Source organism: Cnephaeus nilssonii, assembly GCF_951640355.1.
Source record: "Cnephaeus nilssonii genome assembly, chromosome: 5".
NCBI lineage: Eukaryota > Metazoa > Chordata > Mammalia > Chiroptera > Vespertilionidae > Cnephaeus > Cnephaeus nilssonii.
In genome coordinates, this window is record NC_137076.1 from 71,046,122 (window position 1) to 71,070,917 (window position 24,796).

Here is a 24,796-nt window from a genome sequence, read left to right on the forward strand (position 1 = left end):
GCATGAAATTTCCAGTTGTTCCACATCCTTACCAACACAGCATGTTGTTGGCTTTTAATTTGTGCGTTTTCATTACTCATAACTACCACAGATATCTATGGTTTTCTTTTTGTTCCCATTGCAATTTTTTATTAAAATACTTTATATGTCATAAATGTGACACATGGATATGTATAAATATGTGCATGTAAGGTATGAAAAATAATAGAATGATCCCTTATATGTCAAACATCAGCTTAGGAAATAGAAAACTAAGAAAATCTTTAAAGCCCCCTGTTGGCCTCTCCCCAAATGCATCCTGTCCTTCCTCACCCCCATGGTAACCCTGCCCTAAAATTTTTTTAATTTAATTTTATTGTTTAGAGACCCTGAATTTTAAAAAATATATTTTTATTTATTTCAGAGAGGAAGAGACAGAAACATCAATGATGAGAGAGAATCGTCAATCAGCTGCCGCCTGCACACCCCACACTGTGAACCGAGCCTGCAACCTAGGAATCAAACTGTGATCTCCTGGTTCATACAATTGAGCCACCCCAGCTGGGCTATTGCTTCTTTTTTCTTTTTTTAAAAAAATATATTTTATTGATTTTTTACAGAGAGGAAGGGAGAGGGATAAAGAGTTAGAAACATCGATGAGAGAGAAACATCGATCAGCTGCCTCCTGCACACTCCCTACTGGGTATGTGCCCGCAACCAAGGTACATGCCCTTGATCGGAATCGAACCTGGGACCCTTTAGTCCGCAGGCCGACGCTCTATCCACTGAACTAAACCGGTTAGGGCTGGGCTATTGCTTCTAATGCTCCACAGGGGATTCCAGTGAGTAGCCAGGGTTGAGAACCACTGGCTGGCGAACCTGTAAATCCCAGATTGTACTTGAATTTGTTCTTAGACATAGCTCATTTTCTTAATGTATTATTTAATTTAAAACTACATTTGCTTTTGCCCAAGTCTTGTCATCAACTTTCCTTTGCCAGCAGGAAGCAGCAGAAAGAAAGGGACCAGATTATTATGACCACCTGACGTTTGTAGGCAAATTAGCCGTACACTGCATCGAACACCTTTGCTGTCTGCAGTTACCAAGATAAAACGTCTCCAATTTGCACAGGAACACAAGGATTTAACAGTCGAACATTGGAAAAAAGTCATGTGGTCTGATGAATCACGTTTCCAGTTGCATCATGCATTTGGCAGAGTGAGAATTTCGTGGAAACAGCATGAAAGCATGCACCCCACATGCATGAGTACAACCCTTCAAGCTGGTGGGGGCAGTGTTATGGTTTGGGGCATGTTTTCCTGGCATGATTTGGGCCCTTTAATTCGTGTGGAACAAGGTCTGAATAGCACAACATACCTAAGTATCGTTGCTGATCAAGTTCATCCTATCATGTTGATGGCGTATCCCAATGGAGATGGCTTCTTCCAACAAGACAGTGCGCCATGCCACGGTGCTCGTATTGTGCAGGAGTGGTTTCAAGAACATGAGGGAGACTTTACCTTGCTTAGGTGGCCCCCACAATCACCAGATCTCAATCCAATTGAGCATTTGTGGGACGAAGTTAAAAGAGCCATCAGGCAGCTGGTTCCACAACCATCAAATCTCACAGAACTGGACAGTGCTATTCATCAGGCATAGTGTCAGATTTCTCACATCACCTTCCAACATCTCGTGGAGTCAATGCCAAGAAGAATCGCCACAGTATTGAAGGCAAAAGGTGGCCCAACGAAGTACTGATGGGGTGGTCATAATAATCTGGCCACTCAGTGTATAGGAGGAAACAGAACCTGGAACATTTAAGTGTTGGAACACAGCGCCAGTTCTCTGGAAGTATCCAGTGCCACTACAGAGCCCAGAAATCAAGCATTTCTTTCTCTGTTGTGTAGGTGGATTGTTTTGTGTTTTTTTTTTTAATATATGTTTTTTCATTTCAGAGAGGAAGGGAGAGGGAAAGATAGAGACATCAATGATGAGAGAGATAATTGATTGGCTGTCTCCTGCATGCCCCCTACTGGGGATCAAGCCCGTACCCAGGCATGTGCCCTTGACCAGAATGGAACTGGGGACCCTTCAGGCCGCAGGTTGACGCTCTATCCACTGGGCCAAACCAGCTTGAGCTTTTTGTGCTTTTTAAAAATCTAAAACCACTCCAACATTATAGGGAGCACAATCTGGCTAATAGCAATTAATTTTAAGTCAGTGAATTCAAGGTCTGAGGCCAAGTCCTTCATGTGTGGATGTGGGAATGCCTGTCTTTCTGAGAGGCCCTCCAAGTCCTCAGCAAGTCCCAGGGCACTTTTAGGAGGGAATGGTTAACGTAATGAGGCAATGTGACTCTCTGAAACACAATAAAGATGGCCTCACTCACTGTTTTAAAGCCTATAAATGGTAATAAAAGCTTTTACTTATTGGGCACTCCCAATGTATCAGATACCATACACTACCAGATATGTACATTACCTCATTTATTCTCAGCAACCATGCAAGGTAGGCAGGTATGAAAAGTTCTACCTTAGAGATGTGGAAACTGAGGCTCAGAGAGGTTCAGTGGCTTGCCTGAGGTGGCAGTGAATTGGTGGTGGAGGTGGGATTACTACCTCCTCCAGCTGAGGCCAAAGTTCCAGTTCCCTACCCTGGCTGATCCAACCCCAGGAACTTCTTTCTTCTAGATAAGTTTCATTGGCCCTTCAGTCTCTGCCTGCCACATTCCTGCCTTGGCTTCATTTCTATGAAAAGCAACATGATTTCATTATGTGCTGAGTCTTCTGCAGCAGCAGAAAGTGAGAGGTGGGTGTGACAATGTGGTAGGAAGTCTGTGTTTTCCCACTCTGGGCTGAGATTCTAGGCCACTGCACAGAAAGGGCAATTCTGCAGCCTCTGGTGTTGCCAGCTCTAAGGGTGAGAGAGAACATTCCCTGGGGTGGGGCCACCACTCCCAAACCTCTTTCTCACTCCAATTTCTCGGGAGCAGAACAGACCCCTCTCCTGAGTTGTAGCCCCCAGAACCGTGAGGCCTAAAGCCCCAGTGATGAGGACGTGGGGTGGGTCCTATAGCTGTGAGGGAGAAACAGTCACCTCAGGAAGCAGGTCAGCCCCCAAAGCACTTTGGACTTCCCAGCCCTTAAAATTCAGCGTGTGCCCGACTTCATGCCCACTAGGAAATGAGCATCTGAGTCTAGGCCTCCTCCTGTCCTGGCAAAGGGCTTTCGGTGAGTTCTCAGAGGGAAGGAAAATGCTGCTCTGTGCTCGTTAGGAAAAGGGAAGCAGGGCCGCCCACAGCATGTGCTGCTCTTCAGGGGACTGCGTGGATTGTTCTAAAAAAGGATATTGGTGCAAATGAGCTTAAATGAAGCAAAATTAAAGCTGGCAGGTAGTGTAGCAGCTGCTGGCAGACAGGTAAACAAGATGGAAAGGGCAAGTGAACAAAGATGAAGTCAGGTGTGGGGAAGAGGTGGCCCCAGGTCTTCAAAACAAGACAGGAGAGCAAAACATCAGCCTTAGGGCAGAGAAGGCCTGGGCAACAGCAGCTGGTGCTGTGGGCTGCAACCTGCCACCTGGGGATTTCAATTCAATTCCATTAAAACTGAGTGCCTATGAGGCAGCAGGCCCTGTGCTGGGTACTGAGGACAAAGCAATGAACAAGACTCACAGGTCCTGAGCTCGGGGACCAATGTTCTAGTGAGATGAAGGAACAGGGGAGAGAAAATAAATAAGATTTCAGTTAATGATGATAGCTGTGAGAGCAATAAAAAGGGATGATGTATGTGAGTTTGTGTGTGAACTCTTAAGAATGGGTAGTCAGGAAGGCCTCTATGAAGGAGCGGACAAGGGGACACTGGGGGTAGTCATTAAGGAAAAACATCTACATCCCTTCCTATGGGAAGGAAATACCCAGTGCTGCACTATCAGACAACCAATAGTTACCGTTTCCATTACTTATTTCTAGTCCAATATCACAGCCTGGGGAGTCCTCAACTCAACCTTACTTGTGGGTGAGGGGGCATAGCTCATACAGATGCAGTAGCAGAGGAAATTCTCAACTGCCAGCCTGAAGGGAAGGGCAAGATTCTATCATTTACTGAGCAATTGTTATGCTGCTCATATATAACTTAAAAAAATTGTTTTTCCTTTGGGAATATTTGAGATCTACAGAAAAATTATGAAGGTATTATAGAAAATTCCTGTATAGCCTTTACCCGGCTTCCCCTATGGCTAATATCTTATCTAACCATAGTGCATTGGTCAAAACTAAGAAATTGACAGTGGTGCCCTGGCAGGATAGCTCAGTTGATTAGAGTGTTGTCCCAATACACTAAAGTTGTGGGTTCAGAAAGGTCTCTCCCTGCTCAAAAATTTCCCCGTGCTTGAAAACACTGAACCCAGAGAATACAGTATAGGTTGCTCAATGTGGCATACACAGATCCTCATGGCTCATCCCAACCTTCCCTCTGTCCCCACACACGCACTCCTGCACTATATTGGCAAACAGGGACACCCAGAGCTCCTTGCAGGTCCCTGAACATAACATGCTCTCTTCATTTCTCTACCTTGCACATGTTGATCCCTCCAGAACTCTTCCCATCCTGACAGCAAACTGACTCCACCAGCAAGCCCACGTCTTCTGAAGAGACCTTCCCCAAGCATCTTGTACATTCCCCAGGCACAGTGCCATGCTCTTGGTCCCACTGATGCTCCAAGGGACCTATCCAGCAGCCAAATCCCCATCTTAATCCAGCAGAGGAAGCATGGGGCAGACACTTTGTATCTCACCCATGGCCCTGGTTTCATCCCAGCGGTGGAAGGAACATCAAACCATGATGGCCAGCCCTCCCCATGGGCCCTCTCCAGCTAACGTGAGGAGGAACAGTCTGGAGGATAAGGAACATCTGTGCATGGGACCTGCTGCGCAGGCCAGGAGTGAAGGAATCTGGCTCTAAGGCCAAGTTCCACTAGGTACCAACTCTTTTACCTTGGGCAAGCTACTTAGCTGTGCTTCACCATCCTCAGCTACAAAACCGATTAATCAAGAAGACCTAGCATGTTGTATGCGGTGAATGCTCAGCAGGTGCTAGTTCATCCTGGATTTATTTCATCCACACCTGGGTCAGCGAGACAGGGATGTTAGCTCCACTCCACAGAGGAGGCAACAAAGACACTGAGGAAGCAGTAGAGCTACCTGCCTCTTCCCCCTGCAAACCACTGCTCAGCCCTCTCCCACTCTCCTGGAGGTGGCAGCAGCAGCCATAGCGGAGTGTGGGGCCCCAGGTCGGAGTTGTGCCCCAGCCCAGGCTGAGTCAGCTGATCCTGCTTTTCTTCTGCTCATTCCACATCCTTGGTGCAGGTATAAAGGAACACCCACATTTTGTGAGGTCTTGCTATGTGCCAGATGAGTACAGAGCTGAGGGCTATGATATCACATCCATTCCCACCAGCTCCAAGAGGCTGGAGTTTTGCCTCCACGTTACTTAAGTCCAAGATGATTTAGCCAGGGTTGCCCGGGAGACTGGCATACAGAAAGCACGCCATTCCCCTCTCCTGGACCTCAAATTGAGAAAGTCCTGCCCACCACCCTTGCACTGTAATTGCAGCCTGTTTGCCCCTCACTGTGGGGCTAAATCACTGGGTAAGACCAATTTAGGATCACAAGGACCCTCTATTATACACCTGAACAGTTACATGGAGCCCGAAGCTTCACTCTGCTCATCTTTGCTCAAGTTTCTTTGCTTATGCTTAGGTTGTACAGTGCACAACCCACACAACTGCACACAGCAGCTCAGAGGAGGAGTCTTTTTGGAGCAGAGCTATTGAATACACCCTCCTGAACTCTAGGACCTCAATCTCTTCCTCCAATATTTCAGGTGTCCTACTTATTGTTAAACCAGCCTTAACTGTCCCGTCTCCTCGGACTTCTGCCGCCAATCTTTGGCAGCCAAACACCTTAAAGAAGTGATCTACTTTGCAGGGCCCCTGGCCTCCCAACTCTCTCATTGGCCCCAGGCTCCCCTCCAAGATCACTCCCCAATTCCACAGTCTCCTGAGCTCCCCCGCTTCACCTCTCCTTGGCATTGGGTGATGGCTTGTGCTGTGGGAACACCCCAAGGATTCTCCCACTTCTCATCTTCTTCCTACAGCGTCAGTAACACGGCCCTCACTCCCTCAAGCCATGACTGAGCCACTGCCGACACATCCTGCCTGCCCTGAGTCAGTCCTCTGGATCTGTCCATCTTAGTGAGGCAGGTGCAGTCCCCTTCCCATAGAGCCTGGCGGTGGTCACACTGCCCCGAGGGCAACAAAGCCTAGAGGGCTGTGGGCGGTAGCAGGAACCTTGTGCCTTTGGCTTCTCTCCCACCTGAGCTTCCGCTGGTCTTGCCATCTCAGCCCTAACCCAACTCCTTGCCAGCTTATAACAAAGAGAGATGTCATCTTTTCTCCTATCCCCTTCCCCTCAGCCATAGGTGACAAACTGGTGGTTCACATCACATTTTGTTTGGATTGCCATACTTTTAAAAAGTTTCAATTAGTTGCTATCATTTAATAATTAACCAATTTTACTTAAGAATCCAGACTTCTACTTTCTTTTAAAAAATCAGATCTGGCAACACAGGCCCACATTCCTACATGGTGACAACCAGCTAGAGCTGCTCTCAGTCATGCCCTTTCTGTGGGGCTTGCTCTCTGGTTTCTGCACTTTAAGCCTCCCAATGGCCCTAGCCACTCATATCAGCAGCGTGACCTCCAAACCGTATCTCTGCATGAGGCGGTCCTGGGGGAAGGAACAAAAGCCCGCAGGTCTCAGCATGCAAAGGAGGGCAGAGCAGGGCCAGCAGAGGCAGGGCGGAGAGTCCCAGTTGGGAGCCACATCCCAGCCTCTCTCCATCACTGTTTATTGCTAGCAGCATCCCAGGCACCCTGTGTGTCCTGTCCTGGCTCAAGCCTCCCTCTGGGGGCCAGACTGCTGCAAATATGCAGCCCGATGTCCACTGCTTCAGACTACTCCACATCCTATTGGCGCTGGGCCCAGGGCCTGAGGCTTTGTCCAGGGCCTGAGTTGCAGTGTGGCCTGTAGGTACAAGCCTCCTTACTGTCCAGCCAACTCAGCCAAGTGTGCACCAGGGGGTAGCAGCCTTGTCACAGTCCAACATGATGTTGAGAACAGTGCACGGGGCCCCACCCACAGACAGGGCTGTACGAGCATCCACACGGTACTTCACAGTGTTCAGACCTCCCTCCCGGTCCACCTTGAATTGTTCCTAGGAAGGAAAAGGGGAGAGAGCATATATTCAGGGCTTTGTGGGAGCCAGCTGTATATTGATGCCCCGTGACCTCATCATCAGAGGTTCTGTGACCCCATTGAAGAGAGGAGTGACGCTCACAGCCGTGAAGGCTCTCCCACAGCTGTATGCCCCAGTAAGCAGGAGAGCAGGGGTTTTCAGTTTACTAGTATGGCTCCTAGAGAAGAGCTGTTTGAGGGATGGGAACTCTTGGGTTGCAGGTCCGCCTGGGATTCTAGCACCTTCAGCTGAGTCCCCTCCACCTAGCCTGCATGGGGGTCATCTGACCCAGGTCCCAGGAACTATAGCAGCCACCAACCAGGGAAAGGTACCCAAACAAAATGCCATCGACTGAGCTGGGCCAAAAAGGAGTGGAAAGAGCCATTTGGACCCAAGTAGAACTTGGTGAAATGCTTGAGCCTGCTGGCTCCCCCATGTCACCGCCTAACCATGCCTGATCAGGGAACCAGTCAGCACCTGTTTTTGAGCTGCAATGCGCTTCTGGTCCCTCTTCCGCCAGGCTGGGTCATGCAGGTGGCGAAATGTCTTGTATCCAGTTGTGATTCCCGAGGGGCGGAATAGCTAAGGAGGCCAAAGGAAATTGGGTTAGGCCGCCCCTCCTGGAGCCCTGGCCCTCACTAGTCCTCTGGGGTCCCACTGCCTGCCACAGGCCACAGGCAAGGGCCTGTCTTCCCATTATGCAGAAGAGGTGTGCTAAGTTGGGGGCCGGACTAGGATCAGAACCAGCTGAGGATCTCCAAGCTGAGGGCAGAGAAGGGAGCCTCAGGGCAGCCATGATGGCTGAGGTGGTGGTAGGGGACCTGGGGGTGTTACCTGGAGCCCAGCTCCTTTGATGCGCCGGTAGAATTCATCGTCCTCACGGCCCCAGCCCCAGAAGCGGTTGGACATCCCGTTGCACTAACACAGAGACAGACAGCATCACTTGCCTCATCCGCCCAGTGTGCTCTCTAGTCTCTTACCACTCAGGAGTACCCAGCCCCCTTTCCTCCTCCCCTGGAAGTTTGGAGCGGACACCCAGATGCAGTTCCCACAACCTCTGCAGTATTGGGGGGACAGTCAGCACATCCCAGTCCCTGTGCCCATCTAATGGGGCCTGGAACTTGTGTGAGGTGATTTGTTTCCCCAAAATATCTGACTGGCAGGAGGGCACCTCTCTGGGTAGCTGGTAATGGGCAGAAGTACCAATTCCTGCTTGCCCCTTCCCGTTTCTTCTGGGCTCAGCCCTGGTTTCTTCCTCTGTGTGGGAGAGGAACAGTTGGGCTCTAGGGCAGATACCAGTTTTCGCTACCAGATTAGGGACTTCATTTACATAAAGCTGGATTTAGTTTTGTGAGGAGCAGGAGACTCAGGTCTAAGCTACTCAGTTCTTCCCCACCTTCCCCCCGGCCACAGTGAGTGACTCAGGGATGGGCCCAGGACACAAGTCAGGCCAATCAAGAGCCTGTGTGGTATGGCTCTGGGACTCCTGTCTGGCTGTTGGAGAGGGAGCTCCCTCTTCCAGTGGACTTGGGCCTAGACAGATACAGACTGCAACTACAACAACCACCCCTCACCCTGAGTATCTGGAAGGAAATCCTGCCTAAAGAGGGCAGAAATGAGAGAAATGAGGAAAGAGAAATGGTGCCCTAGTGACACTGTCTGAGAGGCTGGGCAAGCCACACAGGAAGCAACACCCTCCTCTCAGCCCCAACCAGACTTATCCATTTTAAGACCCAATGAACCCAACTTTTATGAAGCCAACTTTCACGGGCTTTCTGTGCTGCGCCTGAATCCTCCCTAACCGACCTGCTTGTTCCTGCTCCTCTCTCCTGTCTCTGGCTGCTCCTGGGTTCCCTGCTGGGCCCCAAAACTGCTGCTCCTCCTGTCAGTGCCCCCACCCAGGTGGGAGCTCCCTGGCTCAGCAGAACAAGCTGGCTGGGCCTTACCAGCTGGTAGTGCTGCTTGGAGAGCAGCAGGATGCCGCCGACATAGGTCTTGTAGTGGTAGAGCGGGTGGAGCTCTGGGGAGGCCACATGGAAGGGCCCTGCCTCAGGGAAGCCATAGTCCAGCTCCTCGTTGAGAGGGAGCAGGTCCACGTCGTGCATGGCGATGTAGTCTGTGCTGTTGCTGCTCTCCAGGAAGCCCACATTGATGAGTGCCGCCCGGTTGAACCTGTACAGGACGGCCAAGGCTGGGCAGGGTACAGGCAGCGAGCTGGCTCTCCCCCAGACTCTGCAGGAGAGCCCGTCCTCGACACCACCCACCCTGGGGCCTATGCTGCCCTCCAGGCCAACACTGATTTCACTGTGGAGCTATCCAGCTTCACGTCTGCTCCTCCATTCATCGCCCAAATGTTTACTGAGCACCTACTATATGCCAGAAACTGTTGAGAGCATAGGCTATAACAGTGAGAAATCAAAGCCCTGCCCTCAAGGAGTTGATATTCTTTTTTTATTATTATTATTTATTTTATTTTATTTTATTTTTTATTTTTTTTTAAATTTCTTTATTGATTAAGGTGTCACATATTTGTCCTCATCCCCCCATTCCCATCCCACACCCAAGGAGTTGATATTCTAATAACAGGAGACAAAAATAAACAAATAAATACTTAAAAAGCCAGATAGTGGTAAGTGCTGTGGAAAAAAGTAAAGCAGGAGGTCAAAGCATGAGGTAGTTGTTCTTTTAGACAGGTGGTCAGGGTAACAGGGTGAAGGGTGAGTAGAAACGTGAAGGCCAGGGGGATTGAGCCCTATGGAAATCAGGGGAAGGGGGCTCTGAGCAGAGGAGAGAGTGCCTATCATGGTCTGAGGTAGGGCAGACACCAATGTGGCCAGGTAGTGAGTGAGTGGGGTGTAGAGGATGAGGTCAGAGGGTGATGGGCCCCTGATGGGCTTAGGCTTTGGCCGTGATGAGATGGGGAGCCACTGGAGGGCTTAGAGCAGAGGTGTGACACACTGTGACTTAGGGTGCAACAGGATTACTCTAGTTGGAGTGTTGAGAAGAGACTGGAGGACCGAGGTGGAAGCATAGAGGTGAGTTGAGAGGCCATTACAATAACTTAGGCAAGAGATGACAGTGATTTAGCTCAGGGAGGTGGCAGTGAAGACGGTGAGAAGTGGGCAGATTCTAGATGGATTCTGCTGATGAACTGGAAGTCTCGTGTGAGGCAGAAAGAAAAGTGGAGAATGATTCCAAGGCTTTTTGGGCTGCGTAACTGGAAGCATGGAGTTGCCATTTCCCAGTTGGGGAGGAGGCAGGGGAAGCTGATCTGGGCAATTCAGCTTCGATCAAGTAAGCCTGAGGTGCTTCTGAGCCCAGCAAATGGAGAGCTGCGCAAGTAGATGGATGTGCAGGTCTGTAGTTCAGGAGAGAAGTCTAGGCTGGGAATACAGCCTCGGGAGTCACCAGAGTAGAGATGGGACCTAATGTTCTGAGCCTGGATGAGATCCCCCAGGGAGTGACTGTAGCCAGCAAGGAGACACTCAAGAGCACTGAGACCAAGAGACCAGGGAGATGAGGCAGAACCTAGAAAGAAGGTGGGGAGGGCAGCCAGTGAGAAAGCAGGAGACTCAGAGAGGGCTGCCCCGGAAGTCAGACAGAGATGTTTGAGGAAGGAAGAAGTAATCCATTTGGCAAATGCTGCTGAAAAGTCTACAGGATGAAGGATGATTAATAAGGTTCATTGGTGATGTCAGTGAGAGCTCTTTTAGCAATGAGGGGAGAAAGGGGAGGAGTTTTGCTATAAAGGGGAGCAGAGAAATGAGGTGATAGCAGTGGGCGATGTGCAATTTTGTATGCTGATGCAAATGATGCAGAAAGGAAGAAAAACTTGATCATGTAGGACAGAAAAGGGCCCACAACTGGAGTGATATCCTTGAGTAAGAGACGAGAAAGGGAGCCAGTGCCAGTGGAAGAGCTGCCCCCAGCAGAGCTGGGACAAGGCATCAAAAGCAACCGTGCACAGAAGCTGGTACACAGGGCCAAGGGTTGGGGACTTGCACAAGTTTTCTTCTAATTAGTTCTGTTTTCTCAAATAGAAAGCAAAGTTGGGGGGAGGATGGGTGAGGAGAGGGGAAAGGCAGCAGACTAGAGGAATTCAAGGCTTTCAGGCAGGGCTGAGGAGCTTCCTGGGCCAGGGCTCATTGTCTCCAGTCACATCAGCTGCCCAGGAGCAGGTATGGATTAAATAGTCAGGTTTCATCAGGCAGAAGTTGCGCCAGGCAGAAAGGGGCAAGGGAACTGAGATATGTGCAGGGGAGTGATTTTAACAATGAGCCATGGAATCCAAGTTAGGTCAGGAGAAAGTGAGGACAAGGAGAGTGGACAGTGAAAATTGGGAGCATCGGCAGGCTCTCTCTGGAGTACACTCACCTTTCTTCCCTCTCAGGTGTACATCTTTACTTTTCTCTCCTAAACTCTAAGGATTCCCATGAGACTTGCAACCAGAGAAGCAATGGCAGTGGCAGCTCATCCCTGGCTTACACCTGAACCTGTCTCCAAGGCCCCCTGTTCTCTGACTTTCCAGTGAGATAACCAACCGTGCCTTGGCTCACTTCTTTCCTTTAACGTTCCTAGAGAGCCAATCAGACCACCACCAGGGCTATCTCCTGTTGCTTCTCCTGTCCTAGACTTTTCAGCGAGCTAAAAACAGTCCTGCCTTGGCTCACTTCTTTCACTGTGACTTTTTTTGTTGTTAATCCTCACCAGAGGATATTTTTTCCATTGATTCCTAGAGAGAGTGGAAGGGAAGAGAGAGAGAGACACACATTGATTGGTTGCCTCCTAACTGTGCCCTACTGGAGCCAGGGATTGAACCTGCAATTGTGGTACGTGTCCCTGACCTTGAATTAAACCCAAGACCCTTTGATCTGCAGGCCGACACTCTAACCACTGAGAAAAACTGGCCAGGACTTTCACTGTGACTTTACTTCTCAGTGAATTCACGCAGCCCAGCGTGGCCCACTTCTTCCCTATAACGGTTCTAGAGAGCCAAAGCAGAGCACTTCGTTGGCACTCACTCTCTCTCTCCTGTTGTTTCCTCTACCCTAAGCCCTTCCTTTCACTGTCCCCAGCTTTAATAAAGGTACTCTCAAAATAAAAAGAAAAAAGAAAATTTTGGGTGGTGGGCACATGGTCCTATATACAGATTTTGTAAATTAGTAATCCACACATGTAACCTATATGTTCATGTAGACTAATGTCACCCCAAGAAAATTTAAAAAGAAAGAAAGAAAGAAAGAAAGAAAGAAAGAAAGAAAGAAAGAAAGAAAGAAAGAAAGAAAGAAAAAGAGAAAGAAAATTGGGAGCATCTCGGACTACAGGGCCTGGTGGGGTCCAGGAACTGTTGCGAGTTTTCAGAGGGAAGGAATTGGAGGGAAAGGTGGGGGTGAAATGTGAGATGCTTCGATTATGATTATGGAGAAAAGATTTTGGTAAGTGCAAAGATTTCAGGATAATGCCAGACTGTGAACAACTTTAAAGCCATTGTATTGACACTCTCTTCGCCTAATCCTCACCACCAATCCCCTGGCAAGCCCTGTCTGTGCTTCCTCCATCCCTTCTACATGCTGGCCAAGTCCCCATCATCTCAGACAACTGCAGTGACCACCCACAGCTCTTCCTGCTCCTCCTCTTGTCCTGGTATAATCTACTCCACGTACAGCACCCCTATTTTAAAATGGAAATCAGATCAGGGCCCTCCCCAGCCCCAAACTTTCCCCAAAGATTTCTGTCAACTCCAGTGAGAAGGGTCCCACCTCCTTCCCTCCTGCCACTGACCTAGGTGGCCCTTCGCAGGTCTGAGGCCCACCAGCATTGGGCTGCTGCCAGGAAAGGGAGCAGGCCCTGAAAGGCCTGGACAAGGTGACGCCCCTGGAGAGGGGGAGCAGGGTCAAGTAGTCCCTACCTGAAATGATCCACCTGGTTGAGCACGTAGATGTGGTGTGGGATCTTCTTCCTGATCAGGAAGCGATGCATGTGGGGCACAAAGACCAGGAGCTCCTCAAAGCGTTCTCGGAAGGGCACCAGCACTGCCAGGCGGTGGGGGCCCCATGACGGATCTTCTTCCCAGTGCTCAGGGGGCGGCTCTGGGGGACAGGCCCGGGGTGGACCCGGGGTCTCCTGCCCTTGTCCCCTGGCTGCCCAGGCCATGTCACCGGAGCAGCTGAGCTGCAGCCAGAGCAGGGAGAGGAAGCCCAGTAAGAGACAGGCAACGAAGAGGTGGAAGACGGAGCATTTCCGGGGAAGGCTGCTGGGAAGCAGCCTGGACCTGGGACAAGAGCAGGGATGGTCAGAAGGGCAGGTCTGGTCTGGGACCGTCACAGACCCCTTCTCTGGCTTCCCTACTAGCAGGGCTGGTCTGCCTAAGCACCTGGGAATTAGTACAGAAGCAACTTTAATGCTTTTGCTCATGCTGCTACCATGTGTCAGAATACACCCCATGCCCCCGCCTCCAGAAAGCCCTCCGACCACTCCTGGGTCGCAGAGCTGCCCATTCCTTGATGCTTCCTTATTTTCTGTGAATGAGCCCTGGCCAGACCATGAAGGCTGGGATGAGGCTCCTTGTATCTTGCAGTTGCCCCGCCCCAGGACAGTGGTTCCCGACCTGAGCTGATGGCAGGGGCCTGGACTTAGAGATCCCACCCACTGCCTCCCACACCCTGCATGTTCATCACCTGCTGAAACGTTGGCTTCATCCTGCTTCTCACACCAGAAAGCTCCCTAAGATCTGGGTCTGTGCTGGCATCAATTCCCAGTGAAAAACCCCAACGTTTATTTTCGGAAGATCAGGCCTGCCCGCAAATCAATGCAAGGCCCAAACTGACCGTGGCAGTTCACTGAACAAGTCTCAAAGCTTCAGTTTAACAGGCAGCCCATGCGACAAGAGCTGAGAGATGGACTAGGGAAAGAAAGATTGGGGCTGGGGCTAGCACCCGGGCTCATTTCAGAAACTGGGAAGACAGCTGGTATCTTAAACACTGCAGTAGTGTCGAGAGATTGACCTTTAGGTTAGAAAGTACAAAGAAACAAGTGGAATTCACCTGATTCTTTTGCCCCTCTCTCTGGAAGTTCCTGAGGGTAGTGAAGGAGGAGCTGAGGAATCCAAGAAAAGGGAGGCTTCCTCTGCAGGACGCCCCATGAAATAATCAGCAAAGCAACCTCTCTATGACCTCTATGAGTCACCATGCAGCTACCAGGCTTATAGATTCTACTTCCTAAGTGTCCCTTGACCCTTCCTCACCACTGCCTCTCTTCTGTGCTCAGGTCTCATTGGTCCTTGTCCAGCTCAGACCTCTTCAAGCTCATGGATGATCCTCTTCTGTTTACAAGAAAAAGACCCAATCCCTTGGCCTGACAGTCAAACCCCTCTGTGACCTGGCCCCATCTCGTTGCCCCTTACCACTCATCCAGTGCTATAATTTGGCCAACTCTGAGCTCCTCTGCTCACCATATTCCTTCCTGCTCCAGCCTCACACAGCCTGCTGCTTCTGCCTGAAATGCCCTTCCTATTTTATCTGTCTGAAAGCCCCTCACTGATCCTTCAGGGCCAAACTCCAATGTCCTGGCCAAACTGAGATACATGCACCTTCTGTGTTTCCATGGCATCTGGCACTTCACTCTTTGGAGTACTTAGAGGTTTGTAATATCCCAAGTCCCTGCTTGTCTTCCCCATAAATAACCAGGCTCCTGTCTGTGGCTGCAGCACCAGACACACAGCAGAGGGCATGCTAAGTGAGTTACAGGAAGGGTTCAAGCAGCCAGGGCATGCTTTAAGTTATACAGTTAGAGCCACACCAACTCCTGCCTCTATAATGGCACAATTGCCAACCAGAAAGCCAGCAGTCCTGAAGCCAGGTCCAGGTCCCACACACAGCAGAGAGATGGCTGGGTAGGACACCTTCACAGGGGGCTTCTGACTTACCCCCCATTGTCCTGTGGTGGGGGTTTCCGATGGGGAGCAGAACCCAATCCTGCCAGTGGCCTGGGAAGGCTGGAGTCTCTACTGATTCTCCCTCTGAGCTCTTTCTGGGGGTGGGGTGGAGACCGGGGAGGTGGACATGGGGAACTATCCCACCTTCAGGGGAAGAAGCAATGACCATTATCCAGAGTATGGCACAAATTGGGCATTTCATGCACTTTCACATGCTGTTTCCTTGGTCTAACTTTCCCTTCCTACCAGTATCACATCCCCATTGGGTACTCTCATCCGGAGCTGTTAAAAGTCTAAACTGCTGAACAACTTAATTCAGAGCCGAATCCCAATTCCTTGGGACAGTGGACAACACTGAGAAGTTGCCCTGATGCCACCTGATGGCAAACTCCAGATCTGTAGTCCCATTGGCTCCCAGGGCCCAGGCCACCCTGCTCTGAGGGGCCGACCAGATGAGGTTTTTTCTCCTTCTTCAATCTGTGCCAATGACTAGGAAAGAGAAGATTCAAACCGAGGCAGGCTGGCTCCACAGCCTGCACTCTTCATTGCTACATTAGCCTGCATCTGTTGCATGGATCTTAGTACCCCTGTGTCAAAAGCGAGAAGAGACATCAGTAACTTTTTCTGAGAACACAGTTTTTCCCCAAAGGTTTATGAAAAGGGATCAGGAAATGAAAAATTTCCTCCACTACCTTTCCTTTCTACTCTCACACAAATCGTAGAGATACAAGGTTTGAATACTCAAATGCTCTGATGATAGCACCTCCAAATGACAAGGGTAAGTGGAAGATACCTCCTCTGTGCCAGGCACAGTATCAAGGACGTTACGTTTGTCTCCTTTAGTCCTCAAATAGCTCTCTTCCCGGTTTCAGAGATGGAAAAGCTGAAGTCAGAAAGATTAAGTGATATGTTTCTGGTCACATGACGATTAAAGAGGATTTCTGCCCAGGGCTGACTCCACAGTTCTGGCTTTCTTTCTATTATATTCCTGTCTTCTCACTTCAACACCAACTCTGAAAAATCTCTAAAGATAAAGAGTTGTGCCCACTATATTCCAGAACCATTTGGCACATGGCAAAGTTAAGAGATCTAAAGGGAACCAGGTGTCATTCACTGGGTAAAGACTTACTAGGTGTTCCAGGTGAGGAGTTTTGGGGGGCACATCTCAAGATTGAAGTGTCCTCCCAAACGTAGACAACTAAAAAGCTCCATCTCCCCAATTCTGCTTTAGTGGTAAACATGAGCTAAGCCCTGGGCCGAGGCCATACCTAACACACGGAGCAGGCTCCGTTCAAGTGCAGCTGCAGGGGAAGTGAACCGGTGTTAAGTGAGGAGTGCCGACTACGTGCCAGGCGGCGGCCAGCCAGGCGGAGGGACAGAGCTTCTGCTTGGTGTGTTCTCTTGGGTGGCCCAGCAAGGAAGGGGAAGCGCGAAGGAGGGAGGGTCTGAGGCTACAAGGATGTGATGGGGAGGTGGAAACCAGAAAAATGGAACACAGACTCCTAGACCAGGGACAGAAAGACAGAGATCCATTCAGAGAGGTCAGCGGAGTCACTGACCAGCACAAAGAGAGAGGCCAGAGGAGAAACTCCTAAGAGAAAACGACTTGCAAAGAGAGAAACAGAAACTCACAAAGGGAAGTCAACGGAGAAATGCAGACCCACGGGTTACGGAGCCCTGCAGAGTGACCTAGACTGGAAGACACAGTGACAGACACCCAACTGCAGAGACCCAGTGACCCACAAGAAGAACCACAGACCCTCAGAGAGCCCCGCAGAGAGGAGACGCGACGGCTTCGGGCTCCTAGATTCCGCCCCGCGGCCGGTAAAGATCGGCACCCGGAAGACAGGGCCCGGGGCCGCCGCCGCTCACCTGCCGTCCTCCCAGGGCAGCTGCGCCGCCTTCCTCCGGGAGGGGAACATCGTAGGGGGAGGCGGCCGCGCATGGGGCTCGAGCTCCCGGCCGGGCGGCCCGGCCTCCTCGGCCTACGCGGCACCTCCGCCTCCCGCCCCGCCCAAACCCGTCGCCCAGCCCCTTGGTCCTGCGGGTCCTCCGCTCCGGCCGCGCCGTCTGTTCCCCGGAGCTGTGGCGTCAAAGGTTCCGCTTGTGGAGAAATACGGCTACCACTTGACTGCTGACTGCCCCCGCTTCTTAACATCCCGAGAAACTGAGGCCCCAGAGGGGCCTCAAGTCACTGGGCTGGGGCTGGACTTAAGACTCCAGACTTTTTTTTTTTTAATTTTTTATTGAGGTATTATATGTGTACATATCTTACCATTACCCCCCCCACCCCACACCCACACTTGCCCTCACCCCCCCGAGTTTTGCGTCCATTGTTTATGCTTATATGCATGCATACAAGTCCTTCGTTTGATTTCTTATCTCCCCCCCCCTCTCCCTAACTTTCCCCAAGACTCCAGACTTTCAAACCAGCGCCCTGGGGTAATGTGCATCTTCCTCCTCCTCCCAAGGGAAGGCCAGGAGCTTCTGGGCCTCCTGGCTGAAAACTCAGGTGCATTCTTCCTCTGCAACAAGCTTGGAGGACCGCAAAGCCAAGCTCAGGGCTTAGTCTCGCGTTCAAGAGATACCCCATGAAGTTAGAGCCAGGCACTACAGACAGATCAGCTGGATTCCAAACTTGACTCTGCCGATTCAGCTATGTTTGGGGGCAAAACAATCTCTGTTCTCTCTCCTAAGTGCCTGATCTACATGATTGCTGTGAGGATTAAAGGAAAAAATAAACTTGGTACAGAGATGGCCACAATAGATTTAGATTTAGAGCTCTATGGAGCTCTTTGGGCTTCTCTTGGCGGTGACAGTTTCTCAGACTTTCATAGAGGGAATCAGAAAAAGGACAAAGGGGACAACTCAAGAAATCTGCATTAAGTATGGACTTTAGTTAAAAGTAATGTATTACTAAATTCACTAATTTTTTATAAAATTGTTTTTATTGATTTCAGAGAGGAGATATAAACATTGATGAGAGAGAAGCATCTATCGGCTACTACCTCCTGCATGCCCCCTACTGGTGATGGAGCCTGCAACCTTGGCATGTGCTCTGACCCGGGAATCAAACTGACTTCCTGGTTCATGGGACAACGCTCAAACTGAGCCACCCGCCTGGCTACATTCATTAATTTCTAACAAATGTACCATACTAATACATGACGTTAATAATAGGGGAAACTCCCTGGTTGGGTTACAGGCTCAATCCTCAGTAGGGGGCATGCAAGAGGCTGCTGATTCCATGCTACTGGTTAAGCCCATCAATATCCTTATCCCTGCCTACCCAAGGATTTCTGTCCTTCCTACACTTGCAGCATTCCTTTTCAAAAAACTGCATTCTCGCCCTAACCGGTTTGGCTCAGTGGATAGAGCGTCAGCCTGCGGACTGAAGGGTCCCAGGTTCGATTCTGGTCAAGGGCATGTACCTTGGTTGTGGGCACATCCCTAGTAGGAGGTGTGCAGGAGGCAGCTGATCGATGTTTCTCTCTCATCTATGTTTCTAACTCTCTATTCCTCTCCCTCTCTGTAAAAAAATCAATATTAAAAAAAACCCAAAAACCCTGCATTCTAACTAGGCATTTCCTTACAGCACCATGACAAGTCTATTCTGAGTACCCCTACTCTGGAAAGGCAGGGATGGCACTTCATGAGGGAGCTGGCACAGAGGAAGTGGTGTGGATTTGAACCCCAACCCAATTTATTTGTTGGATGTTCTTGGGCAAAACCACCACCCTCTGCTGTGGGAAGGTATGGAGAGGATAAAAGGAATGAAGTTCAGCACCGTGAGTGTGGCTCAGTGGATGAGCATTGACCCATGAACCAGGAAGTCACGGTTCAATTCCCAGTCAGGGCACATGTCCAGGTTTCCAGCTCAATCCCCAGTAGGGGACATGCAGGAGGCAGCCGATACATGTTTCTCTCATCATTGATGTTTCTAGCCCTCTCTCCCTCTCTGAAATCAATAAAAATATATATTTAAAAAACAAAGATTGATGTTCAAAGGTGGGTACTCATCTTGGAATGTGAAGTGCTTTGCCCACTGGAAGAACTGACATTCCCTGAAGTGTTATGCCCACTGATAGTAGAGTAACTTTACATTGTACAAGAAGTCTTTTTTTAAAATTTTTTATTGGGAAACCAATGTAACAAACCTAGGCTTATTGAAAATGAAATCAGTAACTAAGACTCTGCAGGCCCCATCCCCAGCCAGCACCAAGACCTCTGCTTGCCCTGATCCCAGTTCCTCGAGCCCCAAAAAAGGACATCTATGTGAAAAACCTGGAGTCAACCTCAGGACCACTTTCCCACTTTGCAACCCCCTCCATCCCACCCTCAATTGATACACACACCCTGGATCAGCAGGCTGGGTTTAGGCCCAAGGAGGTTCTCAGGGTGGCAGAGAATCACAGCTATATCACAACCTGCCTAGAATCCCAAGTTAGCAAGGAAGACAAAAAGAAAACTGGCTTGCCCACCCACTCCCCTCCCTGCAGCCACCCCAGATAACAGCCTCACATCCCTGATCAGTAACATTGTGATTCTGAGGTGCCAGTGGGACTCCCAGTGGCTTCAATAGCCCCTAGGAAATTACTGCAAAGGCCCAGAGCTCAGGAGAGGGGGCAGGCATTTGCCCCACCACCTGCTCAGTATGCTCCAGCTGAGCTGCTCCCCTTAGGTTGTGCCTGGGGTGCCTGTGACCTCTCTTCCCTCCAGAACATCCATGGCTGGGAATCAGTCCTCCTGCCAGAGAGAAATCAGTTCCAGGAGGCCTCTTCTCCCCCAGCCTGGGAGGAAGGATGGCTACACCAGCTTCTTGGCTTCAAAGAAGCTCTTGAGGTGTCGCATCTGCCAGACACCGATGGCTACGAGGATGAGGGTCTGCAGAATGGACCACCACAGCACCCGTTGGTTGGTGCTCTCGCTGGTCTGCCGGAAGCGCTCCTCTCGCCACTGTGGGAGGGGAGAATGGAAGAAGAGCCTGAATTGGATAGGCCCCACCTGGGTCTGTTAGAACTGCTGGGTTCCCTCCCTGGAGGATGGTCCAGGGCCAACTAGTTCTGCACAGGTACCAGTCAAATGCTGCAAAGAGACACCCCATGTGGGGACTGTCTTCACCCTCAGGTAACTTGAGTCTGTTTGCTCTGTCAGTTACAGACTCCCAGGTCCTACCCTGGTGCTTAGAGGAGAAGTAAAGTAGTTGTGATATCACCATCAGACAGAGCTGTCCTGAAGTGCCCAGGAATGGGCTAGCTCTGAGTCCTCCACTCAGGTCTCCCAAACTGCTCCTTGAAGATTGTGGGCACAGGTTGCAAATTGGTGTCCAGGGGCTGCACCTGGCCCATACATGTGTGTTGTTCGGCTCACACAGTATTTTGCCAACATTTAAAACCAATGAATTTTTCACACAAAAAACCTGGACCTCTAGCTCCTCTTAAAACGCAGAGCCAGCTAGCATTTCTACAAGGCTGTCCTTGGCTGACAACAGCAGCTGTCCCTGGTTAGGCAGGTTACTATCCTACCAATCCTTATGGTCATAGATCCATTAATGGAACCTGCTTACTCCTGGACACTGGTGAGTTTGAAACCCCTGGGATCACCTAGAGCCGTGGTCGGCAAACTGCGGCTCGCGAGCCACAAGCGGCTCTTTGGCCCCTTGAGTGTGGCTCTTCCACAAAATACCACGGCCTGGGCGAGTCTATTTTGAAGAAGTGGCGTTAGAAGTTTAAGTTTAAAAAATATGTCTCTCAAAAGAAATTTCAATCGTCGTACTGTTGATATTTGGCTCTGTTGACTAACGAGTTTGCCGACCACTGACCTAGAGCCATGGAAATAGCACCCAAGTTTTGGTATCAATTCCTGCTGTCACTTTGTGTAACTGTGTGACCTAGGGCAAGAACAGCCTTAAGAAACTGTCTCCTCAAATACAAAATAAGAGTTAATAATAGCCATCCCACCTTTTAGACTTGCAAAGTAGACAACCTGGTAAGTTTCATAATAAATCTGACATGTAACTCCTGGCTGAGCCAATAGGCAGTTTCTGAGAAGAAGCCCACTGATCCGAGCCTAGCCACTCACCCGCTGATAGTTCTGTTCTTTCTGGATCTGCTCTACTTGCTCCACCAGCTGTCGTACTCGTAGTTGCAACTCACTCAACTTGTCTTTGGCAGCAATTTCTGCATAGTCATTGGCGTGTTCACCCACCTGAATGTCCAGATGAACTCTCTGTGCACAGACAAGGAAGATAAAGACAATCAGGTAGCTCTGCTCCCTCTTCATGCCAAGGACTGACAGTTAGTCCACCCATCTTCCTTAAATTGTTCATTAAGCCAACACTGATGAAGCCTCCTCAGTGTCCAGCTCTATGGAGCTCTAGACACACAGAAAAGAATAAGCCTTGGCTAATGCTCTGTCCAAGGTATATGCAAAGAGCTCCACATACTCATCTCATACCCACAGTATCACCAGTCCCCAGTCCTGAACAGGGGCTAAAAGCTAAAAGTACAAGTCCCATGTGAGTCCACTTACCAACATGCCTCCAGCAAAAAGGGAGAACTTGGTGGAATTGGAGTGAAGACAGATCTGATGCTCGCCAGGGGTATGGGATGTGAAAGTGAACCTGCCTTCAGAGCCATACTGCCGGGCCAGAATGACCTGGAGAGAAAGGGCTTTAGTGAGTTACTGCATGGAGCTGGATGGTGCTGAAGGCTTTAAACCCTTAGCACTCGCTTGCTTTTTTCTCGATTTCTTTATTCTAATGCTAACCTTGTCAAGTCACATATGCCTCAAAAATCGGCAAGCAGAGCTGCAGACATCCCACAACACGAAAAGGTCCAAAGCTGCTCAGAAGCAGTTGCCAAAAACTTGTCTGAAAACTATTTGGAGTAGGGGTAAAAAATAAATCAGGCATAGGTTGGCATGTGACTGCTCCTGGGAAGAGTTTTCTTTTATTCATAGCTCATGCCCTTTCAATGATTTTGGTGTAATTCATTTTTTATGTGACAGCTAAAGGGTTTTGAGGGTTCTATGGTTTTAATCTTTATTTGTCAAAATTTAAAGCTGCTCATTCTTTTTGGAAAGTACACTGTTCTATGAAATCCTAAAGAGTAGATGTCACAGCTTTAGAGTTGGCAAAATTGTTTCTCAGCACCACAATTAATCCTCTTATCACACTTATAAGACAGATGAATTTCCATAACACAGACCAGTAAATGGCTTAGGGAAAGTAACTGACTTGGCGGAATCATGCAGCAGTCAGTAAGAGGTTGAGAGGAGAGCCAGTATTGCAACAGTCTAAGTTAAGTCTGGAGCGAAAATCCGGGATTTCCCCACATAACCAACTGTTTTTTACCTATTTAGCAGATGTGGAAACTAGGAGGGGAAGTATCAGCGCCTACTTGGTCTAGCACTTAAGTGCAGAGCGGAGGGCTCAGCGGGGCAAAGGGGCCGGCTCAGCGGGGCAAAGGGGGCCGACTCACCTTGTCTTCTGGGTCCTTCACCTCCACGAACATGCCAAGTCCGGGGGTGGCTGGCTGGTACTCCTCCCGCTGCTTGTCATACAGCTGCGTCCGGTAGTTTCCTGGAGGGAAGCCGGGCGAGCCCAAGTCAGAGGTGACTCCAGGTCCGCGGCAGGTAGAGCACGGCGAGGCCGGCTGCTCCCGGCTCTGGAGCGTTGCTGACCCTCCCACACCCCGCGCCCCAAGACCACATTCTTGTTCCCAACTGTCCCCTTCCCCCCGCACCTATAACCATGGTCTCGTCCGGAATCTCCTCAATAAAGCACTTCTTCTCTGTCTCCCCGATGTGAAAGTAGAGCGCGCCTCCGCGGGCCGCAAACCACAGTAGCAACAGAAGGGCCCGAACCACCCAACCCAGCCCCGCTCCCAGCCAGGGCCTGACGACCCGCACACCCAACTCCGCAGCCATCTTGCCCCACCTGACCGCGCAGCCGCAATTGGCCGCGCCACGTACCCTTGCCGCCGCCGCGGGGCCTATCGGGACAGCGAGTTCCGCTGGGGCGGGGTGGGGGAAACAGGACTATAAATCCCGAGATGCCTCGCGGCCATGGCGCGGCAGTACGTGATTGGGGCGCGGCTTCTACCTGGAACCGAATTGGAATTGAAGTCACAAAATGGAAAGTTTCTCTCCGTCGGGCCCTCGCCGCCGCCCGGCGACTGGTGATTATCTACTTTTTACAAATGACGAAACTAATGCAGTTTGAGGTTTCGGAGCGAATTATGAGCAGACACAAGATTCGAACCTAGGATCTCTGATTTTCCTGGCATAGCATCTTCCATCATGGGTTTGCTTCTGTATTTAAAAATTCAGCTTTGAAAAAAATGACACAAGCAATGCTCAGATTTATCTTCAGATGTTTTTCAAAATAGAAAAGAAAAATCACCGTCTCCCTTTACCACTTTTTTGCCCCCCAAACCTCTATCACTCTTAAATCCGGTCTGTATGGTTTCAGGAATCCTACCATCATCGCCAATGTTTACTCCTCCACGAGGCCTTTGCTACTGAATCCCGGCTCTTCCCTGGACCCATTGTATTCTGTGCCCCAATGGCTGGCAGGATAAAGGACCATAGGGCTTCTTGGGACAGAACAGCCCGGTTTTGAAGAGCTCTGCACTAAATGTGAGATCAGCAGGGGTCTGGACCCTTCCCTTCGTGACCTTCCTGAATTTTACCCAAATTTCAGTGTGTTTTGGCAGCTCATCACAAAGTTGCATAGAAGCTGGAGGTTTTTCCCCCCCTCTATTTGAGATTCTTTTTGTTTCCTTTGGCCCTAGTGAGGGAGGTTTAGTGGGAATTTGTTCACATTTCCCCATCATTGAAAAGTCTATCTCATTCTTCTTAGAAATAGTATTTCATAATATGATTGTACTTTATTTTTTAAGCATTTCTCTAATGAAAGTGATTAAAGTTTCTTTCCCCTTAATTATTTGCTCTTACAAATAATGCTGCAATAAATATCACTGTTCATTGTCTGTGGCCGGGTTGCTCAGTTGTCCATACCCCATGGTTGCAGGTTCCATCCCAGATCAGGGCACAAACATGACTAAATCAATGAATGCAGAAATAAGTGGAACACTAAATAAATGTTTCTCTTTCTCTCCCTTCATCTCTCTCTAAAATTAATATATATATGTATATTTAAAAGCATTAAGTTTATATATACATATATATGTGTGTGTGTGTGTGTATACACACACACACACACACACACACACACACACTTAAAAGCATTAAATTGGGTATAGTTTTGTTGATGAGATCTCAAAAACTTGGTACCAATTTACAGTCCCACCAGCAAATGTGTCAGAGTGCTTACTTTACTGCACCCTGGTCAAATGTTCTCAACCCTTTTTTGATTTTGTTTTGTTTATTGATTCTTGAGAGAGAAACATCAAATTTGTTGTTCCACTTATTTATGCATTCATTGGTTGATTCTTTTTTGTTTGTTTGTTAATCCTCACCCAAGGATATTTTTCCATTGATTTTTAGGGAAAGTAGAAGAGAGAGGGAAAGACAGAGAAACATCAATGTGAGAGAAACACATCAATTGGTTGCCTTCTGCATGGCCCCT

The 24,796-nt window shown here is 49.6% G+C and overlaps 2 protein-coding genes across 4 annotated transcripts; both read right to left on the minus strand.

The window, feature by feature from the left end:
• Positions 1-488: 488 nt before the first annotated feature.
• On the minus strand, positions 489-17,221 carry B4GALT7 (beta-1,4-galactosyltransferase 7). Of its 3 annotated transcripts, none has more exons than XM_079770981.1 (6): positions 17,077-17,221; positions 13,180-13,542; positions 9,218-9,443; positions 8,106-8,189; positions 7,749-7,853; positions 489-7,250 (listed from the first exon to the last, which is right to left on the minus strand). In XM_079770981.1, the coding sequence occupies exons 1-6, from the start codon at positions 17,124-17,126 to the stop codon at positions 7,095-7,097; spliced, it is 984 nt and encodes a 327-aa protein (XP_079627107.1). In that variant the 5' UTR covers positions 17,127-17,221; the 3' UTR covers positions 489-7,094. The 3 variants fall into 3 exon arrangements, with proteins under 3 accessions (XP_079627107.1, XP_079627109.1, XP_079627108.1); XM_079770983.1 differs by lacking the exon at positions 17,077-17,221 and adding an exon at positions 16,964-17,053; XM_079770982.1 differs by lacking the exon at positions 17,077-17,221 and adding an exon at positions 16,473-16,957.
• Positions 17,222-19,319: 2,098 nt separating this feature from the next.
• On the minus strand, positions 19,320-23,145 carry TMED9 (transmembrane p24 trafficking protein 9). The gene is made up of 5 exons (XM_079771024.1): positions 22,950-23,145; positions 22,686-22,786; positions 21,736-21,861; positions 21,286-21,432; positions 19,320-20,160 (listed from the first exon to the last, which is right to left on the minus strand). The coding sequence occupies exons 1-5, from the start codon at positions 23,131-23,133 to the stop codon at positions 20,011-20,013; spliced, it is 708 nt and encodes a 235-aa protein (XP_079627150.1). The 5' UTR covers positions 23,134-23,145; the 3' UTR covers positions 19,320-20,010.
• Between the last annotated feature and the right edge of the window lie 1,651 nt (positions 23,146-24,796).